The sequence below is a fragment of the Hipposideros armiger genome, unplaced genomic scaffold (assembly GCF_001890085.2).
Source record: "Hipposideros armiger isolate ML-2016 unplaced genomic scaffold, ASM189008v1 scaffold_228, whole genome shotgun sequence".
NCBI classification, from domain to species: domain Eukaryota; kingdom Metazoa; phylum Chordata; class Mammalia; order Chiroptera; family Hipposideridae; genus Hipposideros; species Hipposideros armiger.
In genome coordinates, this window is record NW_017731578.1 from 99,962 (window position 1) to 124,181 (window position 24,220).

Genomic DNA, 24,220 nt, shown 5'->3' on the forward strand with positions numbered 1-24,220 from the left:
CATCCTCCACAACTAGACTGAAGAACAAAACGACAGCAACTTGTCTGTTCCCCTTCCCCCAATTCCCCAGCACTGTTCCCATCCCCCAATTCCCCAATTTAAGAAAAAAAAAGAAAAAAAAGAGAAGGTATTAAAGGAAGTCATTGAGGACTCTGACTTTAGAACAGAAAAACGGGGGTTCAAAACCCAGCTTTGTCAGTCCTGTGGGTTCTTGGTTTTTACTCTCATTTTCTGCCTTTTCCTCATTTAGAACATGCAGAGGTGAGGCCTACGTCATGAGGATGTGGGGAGAAATCCAGATAACACACGGAACATTCAAGCCCAGTGCTATACTTAGTGACATCTGACAATTAGTCGTCGTTATCGCTATTCCCATGTAGCAGATGAGGAAAGAGACGCTCAAAGAGGTGACCTCATGTTCCCCGAGTCACACAGCCAGAAGGTGGCAGGGTGTGGATTCAAACCCAGAAGCGGAAGGCTTTCCGTCCTCGGTCTCTATGGCTGTGCCCCAGGCCATACAACGCCCAGCAAGGCCTGGTGTGGGTCAGGGTCCCCTGGCAGGGGCAGCAGGATGGGGGGGGGGCAACCTGCCAAGTGGGGCAGAGGGTGGCCAAGGCCCAGGACTGTCACCTCGTTGTCTCAGCAGGACTTTGCCCGTCCTGTGCACTTCACAAGGCAGGGGTCAGAGCCGGCTGTTGACAGAAGCTTGGAGCAGGCCAATGCGTGGTCCTGGGTGACACAGCCAATCAGTGACCAGGCTCGCCTCTGGCCTGAACTCCGGGGTCCCAATCCCAGCATAGTAGCAGGTTTCAAAGGCCTGGTGAATATATCTGGGCTGCAAGCTGAGGCACCTGGGGTTGTGAACATCAGTCCAATCAGACCTCCTCCCTTGGTGGCCTCGCCCTAGGTTGGCAAGAAGGCGCGTGGCAGCTCCAGGCTCACGACCTGCCAATAAAGCAGCCCCTGTGGAGAGAGCTCCCCTGGCCTCAGGGTCTCCCCTACATTCCCAAAGCTGCATTTCATTGGCCCAGCTCGATCATACGTCCATCCCCAGACCAGTCACAGTGCCCGCTCTTTGATTGGCCAGCCCTGTAGTCAGGCTAGGGTGGCTGGGGAGGCCAGTCCACCCTGAACCACATGGACTGAGTACCGGGAAGTGGCCTTTTCTGAAGAAGGGGACTGGCATCCAGGAAGTGGACGTAGCAAATAACCATGACAAGGGAACCATGGCCCAAGCCTGTCACTGGTGCCAGCACTGCTGACAGCAGCTGTCTTTTCTTTGTTACCTGAAGGGGCTAGGTGGACTTGGAGGTGGCGGCAGTGACATGCTGGGACAGTGGACCCTCAGTGCAGGTCCAGGAAGCCTCGGAGAAAGAAATGTTCTCTTGGGCGAGGGATGTATTCGGTCTTCTCCCCCTACACAAACACTGAGTGCCCAGGCCAGCCTCCATCCAGGAGGCGCGTCCGTCTCGGGGCCTCCTCCGACAGCCAAGATCCGGTGCTTATTGAGAGGTGATCAAATGCCAGGCCCCATGCCAACCAAGCACATTAAATCAGTCATCTTGTTTATTCCTCACCAAAGCTCCATGAGCACCCATTTCACAGATGAGGAAACTGAGGCCCAGAAGACAGCAGTGAAGCCAGCAAGTGGCTGAGCCCAGGCTCAAACCCAGGTCGGCCTGATCCCAGAGCCTGCGTTCTACGACTCTACCACGGGTCCCTCTTTATTTTTGAAATATCATGAATATATTGTTAAAGCAGTGTCACTCTAGTGGTAAAACAAGGTAGTGTCAGGTCAAGGGCCATGTCTGATGCCTCAGCTCTCAGTCCGGGGAAGAGACTGCGGTGAGTGAAGGAAGAAGTGGGTGCTGTGAAAGGGTGGGGGCGCGTTTGCATCAGAGGCGGTATGGAGGGCTGCAAACCCTTCCCCACCTCCATGGCCCAACTCTTCCTCCCTCAAAACCGAGCTCAAAAGACCATTTTTCTGAGAAGTCTTCTCTGCCTTGCCTGCCACCCTCCCAGGATGCCTCTCCTAGGTCCCTTGTTCCAGGCCTGCCCTCATCACAGCCCCAGTCAAAGTCTGTCTGTCTGTCAGGCTGAGGACAAGGAGTCCACAGGAAACAGGGGGATCCCCTGGTGCCCAGTGTAGATCATGGTGCAGAGCAGGTGCTCAGCAAACACCCCACAAATAAATGAATGAATGGCTGAATGAGTGAATGAGTACTTTGAGTCATGGAGTGAGTGGTCCTGCAGATATCCCCAGGGAGCCGTGGCAGGAGACAGGCCCAAGCCGGGGGAGAGAAGGAATTCAGTTCTCTGCAGCTCCTGATAGCCAGAGTCCAAGGTCAGCCCGTCTTCACAGGCTGACACAGAGACCTTTGGAAGCCATGTGGCAATAACAGGCTGCCTCCGGTTTACCTGACCTAGTGCCTGAAATGCTGGCTGGCGTGAAGGCCGGTCGCTGCTGGCTCACCACAGAGCAGCCCGGTCTGCCTCTTCTCTGACCGAGGGCTGGATGCTAGTCCAGCTGCCCCATTGTGTCCTCACTGTGCCCACCGTCCATGGGGCACTGGGATGCAGAGGGGGTGGCTTCAGAATTGGGTGACCCTGGGCTCAAGCACCACCAGGCAGGCAGGCTGGCAGGCGGGGACGGAGCTGCTCCCAGGCCCCTGGTCTCCCTCTGGGCATCCTGCAGCCGCACCTGTCTTATTCCTTGTCACAGTGGCAGCCAAGCTTTGCCTCTCTCACGCCTTCAGCTTTGCTCCCTTAGCAGAACACACGTTCCCTTCTCGCCCACAAGGAAAGCAGTGAGCCTGGGGGAGAGACAGGTCCTGGGGCCTGCTCTGGCCCTGCCTCACATACTCGGGGCCCTTCGGGGACCTCAGTTTACCTATTTCCTAGCTGTGCAGAAGTAGATCGGGAAGGTTCCTCGAGGCTGGCTGAGGCCGGGTTTTTGTGCTCAGTGCTCGCGACGCCCAGCCCCCTTAGGGCTGCGTGGGAGCCTCTGGGAAGCGACAGTTTCTGTGCCCGGAGGCGGGCGGAGGACAGTGTGTTCCCTCAAGGTCCACCACGCTCCACTGGCACGAAGGCTGTGGTAATGGCAGGTGGGAGCAAGAGAGACTGCTGCCCCCACCCACGTGCCTCTTGGCCTTCAGCCCTCCCCACCCCAAACCTCAGGCCACATCCCAGGCCCAAGAGCAGCTCTGCTCCCCACTTCCGGCCCTTTCTCTGCTGGGCATGATGACGTGGTCCCAGCGCACAGGTTGGGCGCAGCTCCTTCGCCCAGCGTGGCCCCCTGGGCTCCCCGCTTCACTGGGAGGGAGGAAGAGAGGCTGGCCCAGGGGCTCCCATGGCTGGTGGCAGCCTGAAGCTTTGGCTTTTCAGGGTGACCTGAGCCCTCCCTACCCAGCCGACCTAAGGAGGGAGGCTGAGTGCCCCGAGGGTTCCTTTCTCCAGGAAGGCAGCCCCTTCCCCATTAGCCTGTGGCTTGCCTGGGCCTCCCTGGCTCTGACATCCCTCAGGCCCCAAGGACCCCGTGGGGCTACAGGATCAGGGCTGAGCAAAGAGAAGATTGGGGTGGGAGTGGGGGGGCCAGAGAGGATTTGGGGTGGGGCAGAGAGAGGGTCTGGGCAGAGACAAAAGCAAGCAAAGACCCCCTACCCAAGTGAGCCCAGGGCCTCTGACCAGCCCCCCCCCCACACGCTTCCAAGCCACAACCCTCCAGGGCCTCCCAGGGCTCCCAACCGTGTGGTGGAGTCTTGTGGGCTGTGTGACACGGGTGAGACCGTCCCTCAGGCTCTTCCTCCCAGCCTGCTGGCCCTCAGTGTTCCCAAAGACTCCAGAGAGACACGTGGGGCCTTCACCGGGTTCTCTCCAAGGCAACAGCTGACTTGTGTTGCTGTCTGGGGAGGAAGCGAGACAGGCTGTGGGCCCCAGGGCTGGCAAGGGTCTCAGCACGGGGTCCCTGCTGCAGCCACAGGGGCTGAGGAGTTGAACATTAACCCCTTTGACGAAGGCTCCAGCTAAATAAACACATGTTATCACGTGTCAACAGCAGCTGCCGCCACCAGAAGCACAGAGCGGCCCTGCCTGGACACTGCCGGCCACTGCCAGCATGGTGGTGTCGGCTGCCAGTGCCGCCTGGGTTCATGTCCCGCCCCTTGGCCTCCGGCTCACCGTGTGGCCCAGGCGAGGCGCTGTCCCTCCCTGGGGTCAGTTTGCCTTGCTGTGGCGCTCTCTTCGCTGGCCTCCTGGGATGGCTGGGGCACTATAGGGGCTGGGGGCCTAGGAGGAGGTTGGGGAGCCCGGGCTGGCGCTGGGTCTGATCCTGTGAACCCAGAGAGAAGGCACAGCCTTTGGAATCAGACTCCAGGAAATCAAAGCAAGCATAGTTACTGAGCATGCGCTGTGTGCCAGGCTGGTGCATTTAATCCCCAACGAGGTGGGTGGGGACGAGGCTTGTCACAGACATCTAGCCCAGCGTTTACCATGCTTGCTTGCTGTCTGTGTGTCTGTTCTTTGTAAGGGGAAGGGCTGGCTTGGAGTCACTGCTGTAGCCCCTGTGCCTTTTGAGAGGACAACACCTATTTGGTGCTCAAGGAGAGAAGGTCGTCAAGCGAGCAGGTGTTCCGGAAAGGTCCCTGCGGAATAGGGAAGGAACAGGGATGGAGCGGTGTCCTCCAGTGAGCGGAGGAGGCAATCGCTTGGCTGGCCAAGCGGCATCAGCTAGAGGAAGAAAGAACTGGAATCATTTTCGGTCCGTGTCAACGGTGGGGGCCAGCTCCAGCAGCCCTGCATTTTGAAGTCGGGATGGAGAAGAGATTAAGGCCATTTGGGCCGATGTCAGCTGAGAGGGCAGAGGTCAGAGGCAGAGAGAAGAGGCCCATGAGCATGGGGCTGCCATACACACTCTTGAGATTGCGCATATTAACGCCAGGTGACCAACTGACTTGGGTGCCAGGCCCCATGAAAAGGCTTAACTGGTACTGTCACTTAATCCGTCAACAATCCCAAGGTTAAGTACTAGTATTAGCCCCATTTCACAGGTGAGAAAACTGACATTAAAGAGGGGGAGGTTTTTTGTCAATGCTCACAGCTAGGAAGGGGCAGAAAGACCAAAGGCCCTGCTTGAATCCTGTGTCAGCAGCACGGTCTGGGGTGGGATCAGGCCAGGCCCCCACTGCCAGCCAGGACCCCAGACCGAGTTGTTTTCTGACAAGGCTCAGTCTTTCGCTCACCATCTTACCCCAAGAAGAAAAATGTCGTTTGACTCAAGAGGAGGAAATAAACGCCATTCTGTTTGGTTTAGAGGGGAGTCACCCTGGGAAGGACCCCCTCCAAGCTGCCACAGGCTAGAGGCTTGCTCCTAGTCACTTCCCATCAGCGTCCAGCTCGCCATCCCCAATGCGGCTGGAGTGATGAAATCAAAATGCCCAAACCTGCTGCCCGTGTGTATGTGTGTGTGTGTGTGTGTGTCTGAAACACACCTTCATAGTGGAAAGTGTCCCTCGCTTCACAGGTGTGCTTGTGAAACGTAAATCGACTTTCTGTAACCAGAACCCTGTTTCCCATTCATGTAAATATAGTTCTAAAATCTGTCCCACGACAGAACTACTGGCCCATAGTTTAGGGGATAACACAGGAAACACCCCTGGTCAGATTTGGTCCCTCCTTGGTGCTTCGATTACGCTTGTGTAAGTCACTGTTAAAATAGCAGTGTCAGCAGCCAGCCAGGCTGGAGGAAACCTTGGACTTTTGCTTGTCATCTCGAGGCAACCTCGTGTTTGACTCGCTTTTTCAGATAAAGACAAGTCCACACCCCTCGGGGGCCTGGCAAACACGTGTATGACACCTGGCCTACTTTTCAAGTTCCCTGAGTATATATGACTAACAGGGGCGGGCCACCCACTTATCCGCACAACCACCTTTAGACAAAGTTCTCCTGGCCCCATGTAATTGCATGGAAATGAGGGTAAAAAAGCAGTGATTGCTATTTTTCACCCAACAGAATTTTTAGGACACCAAGACCTCCAGAATTAACCTGGCAAAGGTGGGGCCTCATGACTCCGGCTGGCCCAAGGGACCCTGGGCTCTGTGACCCCCAAAGATGGCAGGGCCTTGGAGCCGGATCTGGGGCTGACGTTTGACTGCCATTCACAAGCTGCGTGGCCTCAGGCAGGCTGACTCACTCACTGAAACACAGTCAGCGAGCTTTGTACTCACCTCACCTGGCACCTCCACAAGGCGCCCCCACCATCCAAAGTAGGGTGTCTCGGATGTCTCTCCGTGTTTGTTCCAACAGGCTCAGTTTCGGTCTGGCTACAGACATGGCTACTTGGTTCCGAGGACTCATGGTGAAGGCTGCCTGATGTCATCTTGGGTGACCTCAGTTCTGTCCTACGTCTTGGTCTCTCAGAGCCAGGACACTCTCCCCCAGACCTTTCGGGGACCTCTTCGTCACTGAAAATGCAGCCCTTCCAAACTCCGAGAGCCCACGCTCTGACCCCAACCTCCTGTCCTCGTGTGCTTGTCTGACTACTGCTTGGCTGTTCACTGACCACAGGAGTGCCTCCAGGCCTCGAGCTCCTCTATTTACTCTGGTCCACTCAGGTCGCAGACTCTTCTTCTCTCCCCTAACCTGTATGCACTCCAGGGCAGTTCAGTCAAGCCCTCTCCTGCCCACCTGAACCCTATATCCTCCAGCCCTTTTTCCTGTGGCCCCCATGGGTGTCTAGACCAACAACCGGTAGCTAGAAGGTGACCTTTAGATAAAGATCTCTGTAACGAATTACACTGTTTCTATGGTCGACTTGCCTTTCCTAATTTCAAATCTCCTTCACGTCCCTCAAGCTTTGGGGCCCCTCATCTGCTCCTCATTCTCAGATGGCCTCGCCTCCTACTTTACAAAATCGAAGCCCATGCTGGAACTGGCTCCCTCACACACCCACCACCTCTCCTGTTACCGAGGGAGCTGGACCTATACTCCTAAGGCCACCCTTCCTTCCCCAGACTCTGATTAACTCCTTCACTTCTCTTCTTGAAACTCATCCCCCTGGAAGCTTCCCATGTCAACGGTTAGACCTGCTTGTTCCTTGTAAGAATCCCCCCTTAAATGAACCTCCCCTCCCAGCCGTCATCCTTTGCTCCTTCACAGCCCATCTCCTCTCCTCAGCCGCCCAAGGCTGTGCTCTCCTGGGTCACGAGGACCAGTAACGAGATTGCACCTGTGTCAGCAGGGCCCGTACGCTCCCTAGGTTATCTCACCTGCTTCTGTGGCTTTAATCACATCCCACAAGGGTGCCTCCCCACTCCAGCACCTGACAAGTAACAGGTGTTCAACAGATACTGAAGAAATACAACCCCACTCCTGCTGCCTGCTCAGGTCTCAGGCGGGGAGACCTACCTGCAGATCGCCTGTCAGCCCTCTGGTGTGCCCAAGCAGACCCACACACGCTCTGCTCCCCCTGAGGGGTTACCCCCCAAAGACAGAAGGCACTGTCCACTGAAACTTAGCAGAAAAGCTCACAAATCTGACAAGCAGAAAATAGGCTCTGGTAACACACTGACATTGTTTTAAAGAACATCACCAAACTCATCACTATGAGCCTGCAGTCCTGTGCTCGACTGTTTCCAACCGCTTCCGTGAACATAAGCTTAATGTCCTGCCACAGCGTGAGTGGCAGAGCTGCGGAGGGGCGGACGCAGCCTGGGTGGGAGACCCCATTCCCAATCCGGCCACCCCCCACACTTGCCCCTTCCTAAGAATCAAAACCCACTTTTCCTCTGGGCCCCATTAGCAAACACAAGCAAAGCCCCAAGTCCTTACATCAGCGGGGGAGGAGGCTGGCGACCTCCTCACCCTCCCTTGCATGCTAGGGTCACACTTACCCTAACCCTGGGGCTACATAAGTCCCTGAGGTCAAGATCAAGGTCGGCAGCTTGCTGATGGTATGCAGGGACAGAACGCTGGCATTTGCGAAACAGAAATCACACAAGGGCTCTGGGGAGCAGGCGGCAAGCAACCTGTTTCTGGTCATTGGAAAGGAGTAACTCGCTTTGGACAGAAAACCTGAGGCTGCACAAGAGGCCCAAGTACTTAGCAGGCAGGCACGCCACCTGCTAGCCTTTCTCCCACTGGGAACCCAAGTTTGGGTGGATATTTCAATGAATCGGGGTCAATGCTTCTCTGTCTGGTCTGCTCCACTCACCCTGACCAACTCGAGTGGACGCAGCTCACCCTGAAGCTTAACTGGCCATGGGGTTGGGTGTCCGCACTGCCTTCTGGGTGCTAGAAAGATGAGACCTGGGGGTGAGCAGCTCACCAGGGTCACTCAGGTTTCCTGACTCCTTCGCTAACCCTATTTCCTCTTTCAGCTAGGTTTTGCTACAGTAACTGGGAGAAAGGAGGACCCACACCAGTTCTGGATGTGCCAGTTTTATCCAGTGAGGGGAAAAAAATCAACTAATCAGGAACCAATAATAACTGGGTTGCAAAAGCCTTCTTGAGTTCAGGACCAAGAGAGTATGTCATTGAAAAGCTGCCTCCCCGTTGAGAGGAGTTCTTACCCCCTATTCTTTTCAACTGAGAGTGGCAACAGGCCTTTTAAACCAGAAGTTAAAAAAAAAGACCAGGGCTCCGAGAACTCACTCACAGATGGAAAAGCTTTAGAAACTTTGATTTTACAAATTCAACTTTCGATGGACACGTGTGGGAGAAAATTACCACTGGGATCCTTTCTTCTCGGATACAGTGAACAGCGGCCAAATTGTTTTAATTTCCGAATTTATTAAAATGATTAACCTCAATACTGCAAGTGCATGTACAAAATATTTGTAAAAAATGTTTTTAATGAAACGTTAAAGAACTTACCTCAAATGCTGAAAAAGTCCTTTTTTCATTCTTTCAGTACAAGGAATACATTGTATCTCAAAAGTATTACAACTCAGCAAAAACAATTTAAAACAGTAGTTTGAAAAATGACTGAAAATTGAATACTTTACATATATTTCTATGATCATTTCCTAATTCTTACAATGCCAAAGTCTTTACCAGTCATTGCATAAGCTCAAGCTGCAAGTTTTATTGAGTGAAAAGTTTTATTGACCTCTTCTGAGTGGTCACCAGTGTGTGGGGCTCGCCCTCCACACAGCTCTGAGGCCCCTAGCTTTAAAAACGGAAATTCAGTTTCCCTGGAAGGCGTCAGCAGTGGTTGCCGAGCGCTTGTGCACACCAGACTCCCGAGGCAGTGACCGCTACCGAGCGGCACTGCTCAGACCCACGGGAAGGTCGGCCTCAAGGGCAAGGCCGCCATCAAGTTAAAACAAACCTTATCAATAAGTTACTGAAATGAAGCTTATAAATGGAGAGAAGTGGGCAATGTGATCTCTTATTACTTTTTTCCTTAAGATTGAAATTCCTGAAATGGTTACTGTTGGTATCCCGAGAACCAGTTCAGGTGTGGTCTCTGACCCTCTACAGGGCACTCCAAACGAAGGTGGGAACAAGAGATGACCCTCTGCTCTCTGGTACTTTCCAGACACAGGGTCTAAGCTTGACTTTCCTTAGTGGCGTGGGTCTCACGAGTCCCGCACAGGGACACCGTGAGGCCTGGACGCTCTGTCTGTAAAGTGCTCCGAGTGCCTGGTACAGACCTTGGGGGCTGCCCTGCTTTGCGAGGTGAGGACTAGACGGAGCAAAGCGGGCGTGTGTGTGCGCGAGGAGTCCACCACGTGCCTCCACACCAATAATACCCTGAGGGATGAAACTGCACCGTAACAAACAAGAATGACGATACAAGACTACAGGAGTCGCTGAGGAACAGAAGGGGAAAATTTCTCAATTTAAAACACTTGCATGAAAACTATGAATTTCTACTTGAAACCCACTGGCATCAGTGTTACGGAACTTAATTTAAAGGCTGTCCCAGGACCTGGAAACGGGCAGGACTCAATTAGCAATTACAGTAAGCACAGGGGTTTTCTCCACTGGACTTCTCGTTACCTGCAGATTCCTTCTAATATTTTCAAACATGGGCTACTTTTCTACAGACACTACACGAATCCCCTAACTCAGCTTTACTGAGGAACACTGTATATCTGCAAGTACATGTACACATCTCCCAGATACAAGAGTCCCACTGGCATCCAACACCTGTTACAGATTTATCTCCCCCAATTCTTTGTCCAATGATTTGTAAAATAATCCAGAGAAATGAACCGATCGGTACTGAACATAAAGTAGTAATCGAAATTTTGCTCATTAAGTTACTTAAAATTAATTTCTCTTCTCAAAGTGCTTCAAAAAAACAAATTAAATCTGACTCTTCTTTTGTTTAATTGATAATATAGTCAAAAACTCTGATATTTTCATACATAAACTAACATAAGCCAAGAACGCCCACTGATGCAGTGCTTAAAACTATATATTTATAATCTCCTATTTTATTGGCATGAATATTTCTAAACTTAAAAACCTTCCTGGTAAGTTCTTTTTAATTTCTTATGACAAAAATTTCTCACAACACACAAATATTTACAACATGTACATTGTTTTCAGTTCTTTACATTGAATTTCAAAGACAACATTTTTATAGGTTACCACAGAACAAAAGCTGTGACTCATGTTTTTTATTTCATAAACTATTATAAGTTAAAGTGAATAGTTTTTTAATATTCCTTGTAGCATTTTACAAGTGCAACAGAAAACTCGAAGACCCAAATTAAGATAGCTGTAGTTCATTAGATAAATGTTGCTTGTTGTCATCACATTGTTCACAGCAATTTTTTGAAAAAATAAGCACCAATCATTCTTGCAAAGAACAATTTTATCTAAAAGGATTGAAAAGTGTTAAATACAAGGTCTTTAATTTACATGACAAGCAATAAATACGCTGGATCGAAACTCATCCTGCACACTGCCACCCTCGTACATGTAACGTACTGAAGTCAGCTGTCACGCATGTAATTGTACTTTTTTTTTTTTTTTTTTAAAGAAACCAATCAGACTCCCAACCGATGGTTTGCTATTTAACCAAGGCCACAAACAGTGTGAAACTGACAAAACTTCAAGGCGGGAACATCTAGCGAGTAAATCAAAAAGCCAAAGATCATTGCTGGTGATATTAGCATATACTAGAAAACCTTAATATGCTGTCACTATGATTTGTTTTAAATTATTTAGTCATATATTAAAGAGCCACTTGATGCTCTTAAGGTTAAAAAAAATTGTGTAGCCACATTGTTTTCGACGTCCTGTGTGGACAGTTGCAATCACTGTACAGTTTGCTTGAGCCTTTAATTTACAACAGGGCTTTTACCTCTAACTCAGAATTGCACGTAAGAAGGCTATTTAAAAAGTACAATAAAAATCTGCACAAATCAGACTTAAGGAGAGTCAGTACGCTGTACACTTTCTACAGTATTATGCTGATAAGTGAAGAAACGAGAAGTGCTGCTGCTAACATGTTTCAGTTGAGGAATAATGGACTGGAATTTTTTTATTTCTTTAAAGTAGTTACCCCGGGCCAAATGAAGACCAAGAGCTTATGCGTTAAGCCTCAAAGACTGATCTTCTCTTCTCCTGGAAGAAATGTCAATATCTATCGAGTCTTTCCCCACTATGAGCCTCAGGCGCTTAGCTGGAGGGAGAGGAATAAAATCATCTTCAAAGTCATCATCATAGTCATCCTCCTCCCCGTCTCCCTCCGAAGAGGACGGGTCATCGGTACTCTCTTCCCCATACTGACTATAGTCATCGACTTCCATGCGCGACTCCAGGAGAGAGAGCGGGTCACTGCAGCACACCCCGTTTTCATGAAGCCCCTCTGCATACGACCCCCTGCTCTCCTCGTCTCGCTTCAGCTGGATTTTCAGTTTCGTAGAGCTACTGCCTGATCCTGAGTTAAACCCATTGTTAAGCTTTGCTACATAGAGATTGTTGTCGTTTTCATGGTCTTTACTTAACTTGATGCTTATTTTTGAAGAATTCATTCCATCATTCTCTTGGTCATTTGTCTTGCTACTGCTATCATGGCGCCTACGGAGAGTCAATTTGGGGATCCCAGAGTTATTTTCCAGGATTAACTGTGCATCATACCTTGTGATTCGCCTCTTCTTTTTACTTTTTGCAGTTCTGAAGCTGTCTTTTGTTTTGAAGCTGTCTGATGTCACCACTGACCCATCGACAGGCGAAGGGGCCCAGTCCACGTAGCTCCCGGGCACACCCTCCGTGCCACTGTGCTCGCCCGGGTCAGGGTGGGACCCTGTCACATCGGGCACCTCACCGGTTTGCCCGGGGCTATCATGCAGCGGAGTGGATTCCTCTGCTTTTGCCAACTGTTTCACAAGTTTTCCTTGTCGTGCCTTCTTTTTTGCAATGCTGCTGTCACTCTTAGGGCACTCGGCTTCCTCCTTTTGTGCACTTTCATGAGCTAGTTCTTCCTCCTCTGTCACAGGAGTAGGCTGCTCGCCACTGTCTGGGCAAGGTTCCGACAAGCCGTTTTTATAGCCATCCGACGTATTTGGTTCAAGCTTGATGTCAGAGGTCTCCTTCAAGTTCACTTTCGTCCGCACGGACCGTCTGGTGGTGTACATGCCGGCGGCAGCCTCCCCCTGTGGGGGCACACCTCGCCCCGAGTTCTGCTTGTGCTCTCTCGCTGCGTGTCTCGTTAAGCACCCACTAGCCACGGCGGCCTGTACTGGTCCCTCCGGCTCCTTTTCTTTTTTAATGGGCAAATTTTTATACAGAACGACTTTAGGCTCTTTAAGTACTAAGTTTCCCATCTCGAGTTTTCGCGAAGCACTCTTCGGCTCCAGCCGTTTGCAGTGATTTCTTAGTTTTATCTTAGAGAGTAAAGGCTTTGCAGGCTTTTTCAGTTTCTTTGGTACCCTGGAATTATTTATATGAGTTAGCTTAGATGAGGTAGAGTTGGAAGAAGCTGGAATTCTTGACAGAGATTGCCTAGTTAATGTTCTGCTCTTGCTGGTCTTTTTCACACCAACTGATTTTCGGCTAGAAGCTGCAAAGGTAAAAAGAAAAAAAAAAAAAAAATGAAAAACAGCCTCTATAGCACAGTCATGTTCAACAAAGCAATGCCCCAGCCAGCTCTCAGCTATGAAACGTTTAGATCATACAAACACACGGCAGACTCCAGTTCGGCTTCTGCCAGCGCATCAGCGCCCCAGACTGGTTTATGTTCTCTTGCTAATTTCTGCCTCTAATTTATGGAGCACCTATTCATTGTTGAGCGATTTGGTGGTTAAAGAGCTCTTGGCACAGCAAGTACCTAGATGTCACTCTGTTTGTCCTTAATCTACCACGACACTTGTCTAAATTGTTTCTTTTCCTGATTTAGTTATTTTACCGCCTAAAAGATTTGAGGTGAAGCTAAGTAAAAATCATAGTTTTCTTTCACAAATTCTTAAATTGTCATTTAAAATGGGTTTCTAGAATCCATTACTCATTAACTCAAAGTAAGCGTATTACTTGACCAGTAACACAGAACAGAAACATATTACTAATGGGCTCGAAGACACAAATTCTGTCACAGTGGTTTCAAACAAGGGGTCCTAAGAACCATCTATTGTTATGCCCAGTAAGATATTCACCTGAAAAGAACTGCACGTTCTAAGCTGTTCCCTCAGCACCGTGAGGCCCCCGTCCCTCCTGTGACTGCCTGGGGCCAACAATCAAACTGAAAAGAGGGAAGAAGCAGCTGCTAGAATTACTCTCAGGACAAAGTGGGATCCGGCTTCCTTCGGACAAGGGTACAGAAAGGCTGCGATCATCCTACTGGGAACAGCCACCTGAGGGCTAAAGGGACAGGTGAGTGGCTTTTCAGAAGGCTCATGTGACTCAAGTTCAGGCTGCTCCCATTGGGGGCCGCTCACCTTGCCACTGACTTGCTGCCATCTTGATGTTTGTTTTTTCTTCTCTGCACTATTTGCACTGATTTTTATAGTGTTTTACATGAGTCAATTTCTCAACTACTTAGTTCTCCCCACATGAAAACCTCTTCCCCATCAAAATACCCCTTTAAATCATTCACTGGGAAGCTGAGATGGCCAAATCATCACCCTCTCTCACCAGAAAACAGGGAGAATAAAACAGTAAACATGGGTAAGCCCAGCACACTGCCCGACACAGGCTGTCGCTTACTACATGACCGAGGGTTGCCAGGACGACTGCTGTGCCTTCTGCACGGCTAAGCAAGTAAGTCACCATCACCATTAGATTCTATGAAGAGGGGCACAAATGAGTAACAAGCATTCCCAAAACATCAAACCGCCAGGAAGAGAAGGCTCTGTACTCAAGAAGACTGGCTCCTAAATGGCCCTGAGGTCTCCACACCCGCAGAATTCCCAGGAATGGGACCCACGGACTGAACCAGGAACGGGCTTATCTGTGTGCTCTGTTATCAAGGCCACTTATTTTCTGAATAGTAGGAGCAGTCAAGGTCAGATGACACTCAATGTGAGAACATCTGATGTACATGAACTGGAATTATATAGAACTTGCTAGAAACTGGTTTTAAAATATAAGGCTCTTCAGGAAATCTTTTGCTAAGGGTGTTCTTTCGGCAGATGTGCTTACTGATGTAAATACACACCGGTGTTCTGTGCTCCGCTTTCTCAGATGGGGCTGTGGTGGTCCTTGGCTCGGCCTGACTCTTCGAGGACCGTTCTATGACCAGGCTCAGTGGTTCTCAACCTTAGTTTTCCTTTCCCTGCCCCCCTCTCACTTCGCACCTGCAATCAGGCCTGCACAATACTCACACACACCTCGTCTTCTCGACAGCAACCCCCCTGAAATCTGGGTCCAGCCCGTCCCTCTAATGAGATGGCCTCTGCCAATCTTGACAGCCTCCTGGTCACCAAACCCTGAGAAGGCTTTTCAGCCCTCACCTCTGCAGAACGTGACATTGCTAACCATCCATTTTCCTGAAAAACCCTCTCGCCTGGGCCATCATGAGGAAGGGCACTCTTCTTCCATCTGCCCCTTAGACCAAATTCCTCGAGCAACCTCAGTCCCCGGTGATAAGCATCCTCTCCCCCATGGCTATGTCCATCCATCTGCAGACAGTTCCCCGACCACTTTCTCTAGCCTGAGACTCTCTCATATTACAGATCCATATCACCAAACGCCCGCTGGCATCTGGACTGCTCTCTGGGGCTGTCTTAGTGAACATGTTTCAACTGAACTCACCAGCAAGCCTATGGCTGCTTCTCCTTTTAAGTTCTCCATCTCGGTCAATACCACCACCACCCACCCAGCTGGCCAAGCAGAAGCTGGGAGGTCATCCTTGATGCTTGCTTTCCATAACTGCCTCATCTCATCAAGCACCTGTGGGGTCCACTCCTGCAATGTCACCATCTCCCTCTCTCCATTCCCAATGCCAGTCTCCTGCCTGAACTATGGCAATAGCTTCTAGCCTTTTCCGGGCTCTCCTACTGCTTCCCCGACATCCCATCCTCCACCCCGGAGCCAGGGTGATTTTCCCAGTATGCCATGCCACCTCTGGGCTTGAAACCTCAATAACCTAATGCCCTAAGAATGAAGTTCAAAATTTTAAATTATGGTCACATTCATTCTTCCTACCTTCTACTCCAGCCACGATAAACTTTGCTTGTTCAAGTCCTACACTCATCCCCACAGCTTCCTTTATAAAATTCCTCTGCTCGGAACAAGCTTCACTTGGCCAACTTCTCACCCTGTTTAAGATTCAGCTTAGGAAACACTTCTCTCAGGGAGGCTGGCATGGCTTTCTCCTATGGGCTACCCTTCTTCTTACGTATCTCATGACACCCCGATTCCCCTCACTTGGGCACTTATTTTAATCCATCAGATGAATCTCATTCGATGGTGATTCTGACTGGGTCCTCCCCCTGCCGCTCCCTCTCCCCCACGGAGTCAGTTAGCTGGCTGCAGGAACCACCGACCAAACACTTCAGCGTGTCTGTGCTCTAAACAGCACATGATAAACTGTGCTTGATGCCAGGCACTGTTTCAACAGAGTTCACTTATGTGCTGATGCGTCAGTGTATTCTCAATTCTCATTTGGTCTGAAAAGCACGAGTTCATCAAAAACCCAGCTAACGGTGCTGATCAAGTCAAGGACCAACAAGACCGACAAGCCGGGCAAGGAAGCGGGAGGAGTGGCTGAGATGGGCATGCAGGAAGCCCAGGGCTCCACACTGTCCCCCACGGTCCTCGGGGTGCTCTGCAATGGCAGCGACAGCAGGCCAAAGGAGGACCACGGCCGCTGCGCCCCACTAATGGAGACTAAGGCTTCTGACGCACATCAGTGGAGGGAAGGTGTGTCCGTGGCCACGCTGGCTTTAGTACTAACACACCACGCGGGACTCTCCTCCCTCGTGGCTAGGACAAATCCCAAATGATTAACCTAGGCAGTAATTTTATGTGGGGATACACATTCTCGGCAATTACTATACAGTAGGTGCTGTGCCAATGGCCAAATGGGCACAATCTCAATCCTAATAAGCATTCTCTGAAGAGCTACTACAATTCAGTGAGAACCAAGTTCATTGGACTAGTGTGCCTGAGATCAGCCGTCTGGTAAGTGGCAGAGACGCGGTTTGAACTGGGGTCTATTGCTCAAGATCCAAAGTTTCTAAGAGCTCTATTACACTGCCCCTAAGGTATCCACAGTTCTTACGGTGCCAGTCCCAACTCATGGGTAAAGGACCCATGGCATGGTCATCACGGTCATTTCAGAGTGTCTTCAAAGTCATAAGGCAGCCTTGCGTGGGGCTTTGAGAATTACAGCCAGATACAGGAGCAGCAGAATGACGTGGAAGCTTCCTGCATGGCAGGGCTGCGTCCATGGCTCTGTACTGCAAAAGCCCCAGAAATGCGGTCAGTGTGAACCGCGGTAACATGAGGACCACACACAGCTGACGCCTTCAGAACTTGAGACTTCAGTTCAAGGAGTTTACCAGGCACAAGTAGCTTCCATCTTACATGACCAATGGACTGGCCATGGCTGCCTGGAGCAGACTTTTGGAAAGGCCTCTGAAGCAGCCTGTAGGCTTAGCAGAAAGGAACATTCCGATCAATGGTGGTATCTGTGACAGGCCAGAGTGGCCAGTCCACTGCCTCTGGGACAGGCGCTCCTTAGTTAAGATAAACTCGTTCTGAGTCTTCTGGGTCTTGCACTGACTTGCGGCATTTGTGGTGACCCATACCCCATAGCACAGCATGGCCTGTGGGTAGTGGCCGGCCCCCAGGGCACAGGGGCCCAAAAAAACCACAATCTTCCAATAATGGCATTGTAGTTCAGGCTTGTGGACTGAATTTGTGGAACTGGGTTTCTTGTTGTCTCCTCTCTCTGGATGCTAGAGCAAACAGTCAAGGTGTGGCTCTCGGGACACCTTTCGAAAAGAATCTGCACAGATAGAAGAAATATATTTTCTTCCGACTAGGCAGAAATGTTTCTTTAAAAATAACAGATATGCTATTCAAAAAAGGTAGTTCCTGTGTCTTCCAGGATAAATATGGGCAGCTACGCGTGGGGAAAGCACTCGAATTTGCCCGCATGTCCGCCCACCTCCCTTGGAGAAAGGCTCAGGCAGCACTGGCTCTGCTACCAGCTGCAGTTTCAAAAGGCTTTCTTTCAAACAGGTAGAAGGGCAGGGTTGAGACACAAACAGAAGAAATACGGCCTGAAAGAAGGCAGAGAGCCTGAACATGGCTGAGTGTGACATGGCCGCGGGGATGGCTGGACTAGGCCTCCAGCTCCTCCAGAGCACTGAGCCATGCCTATCAGCTGTGCCACATGGCCCTCAAAGTTGGTTCCACTAACCCTTGAATTCCTCAAGACAATAATTCTGCAGAAAGGTAAGCTGAATACAGGCAGTGCCCTAACGTCAGCAGCCCCTGGAAAGGGCTCGATTTCTGTTCTGCAATGCTGAGACTATAGCTCAGAGGGTTACATGTTCCCTCTAAACTTCAGAAAATGTCTGCTTTGTCTGTAAAAACCATTAGTCTGCTCTGCATCATTACTTGTGCACTTGTCCTATCCTGGAGCTAAGGTCTGAGCTCCCCGAGGGAGAGGCCCAGGTCTCCTACATCTCTGTAACTCTTCAAGTGCTATAAGGTTTTGAATAAGTATTTGGTTTGTTAATAAATAGCCTGATGGTCACATGGTAGTACACTCAACACCTTTCAAAAAACATTTGTATTCCAACCTTTTAAGGTAACTGGTGTACTGAGTTCAGTATCTAGCCATTAGAAATAGCTAATGCACGAAAACACAAAACACCCCCACGAACGTCACACAGCCACTCAGCGTGGACAGCGACGCGGCTGTCTCCACGTACGGCCGGCAGCACGCCCTTACGTGTTTCTATGTGTACTTTTATACACGGGTTTTACAAGTCTCCAGTTTCACCAAGGAACCAGACTCGGAAAACGAACATTGGTTATGCTGCATTTATTATCAGAACCAACAGTCAACAGTGAATGACGGACTAACTGCTCTTTTTCGTTCAGTTTGGACATATGACCGACCGGGAAGAGATACACAGTGCTGCTTTACACTACAGAGGTTCCGCCTGGCCTCTGACTCCCAGCAGCAGGTAGGTTCAGAATTCACAGCAGTGACATTCGTCATCGTGGGCGACACCCTCCCTTTCCTTCAGGATTTTCTGTAAGGGAGGGGAGCACCCAGTGTTGGGCTGAAAACATCTGAAGGAGAAGAGGCTAAAATAATCGGATCTCAGAGGGGACTTAAGTGCCAAGAAGTATCTGTGGACATTTAGGGTGCCAAACAGGCATACTTCGGGGATCCCCAAGTCAAAACTTTAAAACTTTATTCCTGTCAGAGACAAGTCAGGCTAAAGCGCCTACTACTTGAGTGGAACTAGAGAAAATTGGTGTTACCCAGACGGAAAACAGTAGCAATGAGAATGGTCCCAGGACTTCAAAGCTCCACAAACAGGATGTGCTTTCTTTCGCTCGTTTAGGCTTTCTTCTCTTTTCTCTTTATTCTTCATTCTCTCTTTTTTCAGTTCCATTAGGTCTCGCCCCCACACACAACTGGTATCTTAAAGTTTGCTTCTTTCTCCTTTTCATTTCTCTTGCTACTTTCGGTAGTGGCTAACACATTTCCTAGTATAGCGACATTTAAAATGCTCCTTTATCACAATTCTGAGTCTGGTAACTGGTGGTTTAGCGACCGGGTCAGTTCATTTTGAAAAAGGCAAGTAAGTAGCAAAAAAGCGGAAGCCTTGAAGCCAGAAGCTCTGAGCTTCCCAAGTCCATCATCCATCCTACCAGACTGGCTAGGCGCAGGGACACGTGTGTGCCTGTATGAGTCCACCCAGTCCTCTGTCTTCTCGTGGGACCTAACGACATACTCATAGTGAAACTAACACCTTGCAAATGTTTCTCTCAAACATATGATGACCCTGAACACGTGGTGAAGAATTTAATATCCAGTTATCAACTAGTCAAGAAAAGCAGATAATTCTGTCTAGAATGCCGTATTGAGTCTGGAGGGGGGACACAGACTGCTTTTGTAAGCTAATCATTTCTAGAACCTTGCAGTGCAGCTGAAGGGCATGAGTCCCCAAGTGTCTCTCAATATTTAAAAGATCAAAACTACTGAAGCACGTTTTAGAAAGCAAACTGTGTAAAAACACTGGGAAAAAAAAAAAAGATATGCTTATCAAACCTCCCTTACTTACTTGCATTGTTTTTTTCCTGAGTGGTATCAGCGTCAGTGTTAGAGCTGACAGATTGACTGTCTGAATTTTTGCTGCTGTCACCTAACTTTTTAAGCCTATTTAAACGTTTATCTGTTTCTCTGAGTCCATATTTGCTATTGATAACAGGAGCAGGCGCAGGCAGTCCCACTCTGGATTTAAAAGCACCAGTTCCCCGTCTGAAAGAGAAAACAGCACACATTAAACAAACAGCGTACTCTCTCACTATAACCCCAGCTGCTGAGGGCACTTGGCCACATCACATCAACAGATGTGATGAACCAATGAGGCGTCCATCATCACTGGAAATTTGCCAAGTCTAGGACTCTCAAAAGGAATTATGTATATACAATCAGCACACGAAAAAACTCTAGACAAAACAAATTGTTATGACTATTGTCAATTGTTAATTGCCCATGAGAAACTACTGGACCCTGTAGAATTTCATTACGTAGGTAAAAATAAATAACTAATTCTTCAATTTCAATGCTGGTTGGTGCAATAGTTAGGTCTCAATTACAGCTTAAATAATCCACCTGTTAATCATATTCTAGCTTTTTTCTGCACAATTTAACACTCCATTACTGATTATTGAGAAGGAATTAAAAAAGAAACCAGAGAATTTTCATAAATAAGTCACTACTTAGATAGAACTTAATGTTAAATAGAAACAAATCCTAATTGAAATTCTGTATAAGCTAGACTACTTTAGAGAAAATCTGACTTTTAGAACAATAAAAATTGTTAAATAATTCCTTTAAAGTTATTGAAATAAACACTAAGTGACCATAATTAAGTCAGTAAAATGTTACTGAATAAAAGACATTAAAAGACTGTTTTACTACTGGATGAGAATGATTTCTAACTGCTTTAATTATTTATATTTATAGAAATTCTTCTGAAGTAAGGGTGCTTTTTATACGAGGGACTCCTAAACTTCCTTAATTAATCCAGCTTTGGAAATCTTTGCTTTGTTCACTGTATAAAGGGAAATTTCTACTCAGCTCTATTCAAAAAAGTAAATTATACATTAATGAAGTTAACGAAAGCGCTGCACACTGTCTTTGAGAAGAGACGTCTGTTGGGCCTAAGCGGCCCTCACAGAAGACCTGCCTCTCACTGGACTCAGCTTGTTAAAGAGAAGCCACAGCATAAAAGCTTCAGGAATTGTGGCCAAATTGTGAGTACCCTTCATGAAAATCCATGTAACTGATTTCCTTCAGGATTTTCTCCCCCAAGAAATCAGTTTCACCTCTTGCTCAGGGACAACAACAATTGTACTTTCTGGGCCTTCTCTCTTACCTCTCACTATCAGGGAGCACAGACCTAAACCTAGTGCAGAAACTGTTTTTGGTAAGGAATGTGAGCTTTCTTCACCTTCCCAGAATGGATCTGGAGTTCTACTTTTACTAATGCTTTTGTGAGAACAACAACAAAACACTTATTGTGGGACTGCCTCAATTCTTTTTTTCAAAAGGCGCACTAGAAATCACTGTAAAAACCTCTGGGTAACCTTCACCAAGGCAGGCAACCAGTTATACTCCACTCCGCCCCAAAATGCACTCAGAAAGTAAATGCATAAATCGTAAAGGCTATTCCATTTCATATGCATTAAGAAAGTAATAAATTATTTGCAGATACTCCATGTCTTTTAACCATAGCTTGTAACATTTCTGGTTCATTTCTAGAAAGATGGGCCATACTTACAGTATGCTTAAACACAACATAAATGACTGTGCTGGAATTATTTTCTCTGGATATTAGGGTTTTTTAAGTAAAAGCCTACCATCATCTATCTGCTCCTCTCCTTTCCTTGTTTCTTCTTTTCAGCTGATGACAGTGACACAGGCTCATGCTTGCTGTAACCAGCAAAGCCTCCCTGGGCTATAGATGTCCATCAAGCCAAAGCTGATAGCATTTCCTAAGCCGTGTCCCCAAGGCCCTGAGGGAAGTGTCAACCCTCTGCCAACACGTCAGCTTCCACTCCTTTCACCATAGTCTACACACCTATTTACATCGTTGTTGCTTTTTAAGCAAACAAAGGATGATACTGTACAGTCACTCAGCACCCAGCTGACTTATCATTATATCATGGACAAGTAAATCTGAATTGAACATATATCTTGACAGAACTGTACTTTTGAACATAGAATACTTCATAATGTATTCAAATCACCTCCATCAGTGATGACTTAAACTTGTGGGGCATTTGGGTTTTGCCTGCACCACGAACACTGCAGCCATACTGCACTTGAAACCAAACCCTTACTAACTAGTGTTTGTATTTCCACAGGAAAGGTTCTTCCGTATGGGACTGACTGCTAGGTAAACAGATGGGCTTATTTTTAACCAACGTTGCCAGATTACTTTTCCCAAAAGTTATAGCAATTCACGGCCCTAATTACATTGTGCCTGTTTCTCCATATCTTCACCAGCAGTAAGTATACAGTACCCCTCTTAAATTGTGCCAGTTTGATAGTGAAAATGAACACCTAATTATTGTTTTAATTTCCTTGTTTATGGCCATATCATTTTCTTTGCAGCATCCTCCTTACCTTTCTTTCTATTGGAGTCTGTCTTTTCCTTATGAGCTTACGGGACCTTTCTGTTATTATTATATTAACTTTTTGCCCTATGTGTACATTGTCTCTCCTTCAGTTTATCATTTCTTCGACTTTACTTTTGGCCATTCAAAAATTTTCATGTTCACTGTTTCTTGTCTTAATTCTTATTTTTTAAAAAGATTTTTGTTTTTTATTGGGAATTGGGTGATGGGAACAGCGCTGGGGAATTGGGGGAAGGGGAACAGACAAGTTGCTGTCCTTTTGTAGAACCGGGGCCCTCTGGCGTCTCAAGCCAGCTCTTAACCAACGCGCCACCCGGCCGGCCCTCTTGTCTTAATTCTTTCAAAAGAATTCCACTACCCCAAAGTTAGACATATATTCTCCTAATTTTTTTTCCTGATAGTTTTGTATTTTTATTTTGTTTTATTCTTTTTTTTTTTAAAGATTTTTATTGGGGAATTGGGGGATGGGAACAGCGCTGGGGAATTGGGGGAAAGGGAACAGACAAGCTGCTGTCCTTCTGTTCCTCAGTCTAGTTGTGAAGGACCTTGCTTCACTGGCCCAAGTTGGCACCATCATTGCGCTCTTCCCGGGCGAGGCAGATCAGGCGCCGGCTTTTGGATGGCCACTCACAGCGGCTGCTGGCCGCTCACGGTGGCTGCTGGCTACACACGGTAGCCCATGGCAACCCACTGCAGCAGGGGCTGCAGCCTATGCCGGACGGCGACTCACAGCAGCCCAGCTCCAGGTTGAGCTGTTGTTCAGCATCTTAGCTGTAAAGGGCAGTGTCAATGGGCCCCAAATGTGGGATCCGAACCGGGGCCCTCTGGCGTCCCAAGCCAGCTCCTAACCAACGTGCCACTTTGCCGGCCCATAGTTTTGTATTTTTAAATTTAAATCTTTAACCCATCTGGAATTTATCTTGTATATGGTGTGAGATGGGGGTTTAGCTTTGTTTTCTTGCAGATACATAGTGAATTACAGTTGACCCTTGAACAAGACGAGGGTTTGGGGACCAACTACCCTTGCAGTAGAAAATTCACGAATAACTGAAGTCGGGCCTCTGCATATGCAGATTCTCAACCGTGGATCAAAAATATGTATTCCAACATCATACTTGCCTCCATTTCAGGACTCTATATATGTCCTCTTACCTATTTGTCTATTCTGGGCCAGTTTCATCAAGTTTTGATTACAATTGTTTCATAGTAATTTTTAATATCTGTTAAGGCAAATCTCCCCTAAATTTCTATACTTTAGAAATGTTTCCTTGGCTATATCATCAGACATACTTTTTTTTTAAAGATTTTATTGGGGAATTGGGGGACGGAAACAGCGTTGGGGAGTTGGGGAAGAGGAATAGACAAGGTGCTGTCCTTTTGTTCTTCAGTTTAGTTGTGGAGGACGTTGCTTCACTGGCCCATGTTGTATTATCATTGCGCTCTTCCCGGGTGAGGCAGATCGGTCGCCGGTCTCTGGACGGCTGTTCATGGCGGCTCTTGGCTGCTCACGCTGGCTGCCGGCTACACGCACAGTAGCTTATGGCAGCCCACTGTAGCAGGGGCTGCAGGCTACGCCGTCACCGGCAACTCACGGAAGCCCAGCTCCAGGTCGAGCTGTTGTTCACCATCCTAGCTGTAGAGGGCAGTGTCATTGGCCCTCATGTGAGATCTGAACCAGGGTCCTGCTGCTCAGAGCTGGCGTCCCAAGCCAGCTCTTAACCAGTGTGCCACTAGGCCAGCCCCGCATCAGACTTACTTTTATATGAGCTTCAAAATAATTTGGTCCCGGGCCGGCCGAGTGGCACGTTGATTAAGAGCTGGCTTGGGGGGCCGGCTGAGTGGCGCGATGGTTAAGAACTCGCTTGGGATGCCAGAGGGCCCCAGTTCGGATCCCACATATGAGGGCCAGTGACACTGCCCTCCACAGCTAAG

General features: G+C 48.6%; 1 protein-coding gene across 4 annotated transcripts in view; it reads right to left on the reverse strand.

Moving 5' to 3' along the window:
• Positions 1 to 8,768: 8,768 nt before the first annotated feature.
• The window catches only part of KMT5B (lysine methyltransferase 5B), a 55,385-nt gene continuing 39,933 nt past the window's right edge, over positions 8,769 to 24,220 (reverse strand). For all 4 annotated transcript variants that reach the window (XM_019654701.1, XM_019654704.1, XM_019654703.1 and 1 more), the window contains 2 exons: positions 19,705 to 19,901; positions 8,769 to 13,016 (listed from right to left, as the gene is read on the reverse strand). In XM_019654701.1, coding sequence (XP_019510246.1) covers positions 11,542 to 13,016; positions 19,705 to 19,901 — 1,672 coding nt within the window. In that variant the 3' untranslated portion in view covers positions 8,769 to 11,541. The remainder of the gene's footprint in view (positions 13,017 to 19,704; positions 19,902 to 24,220) is intronic.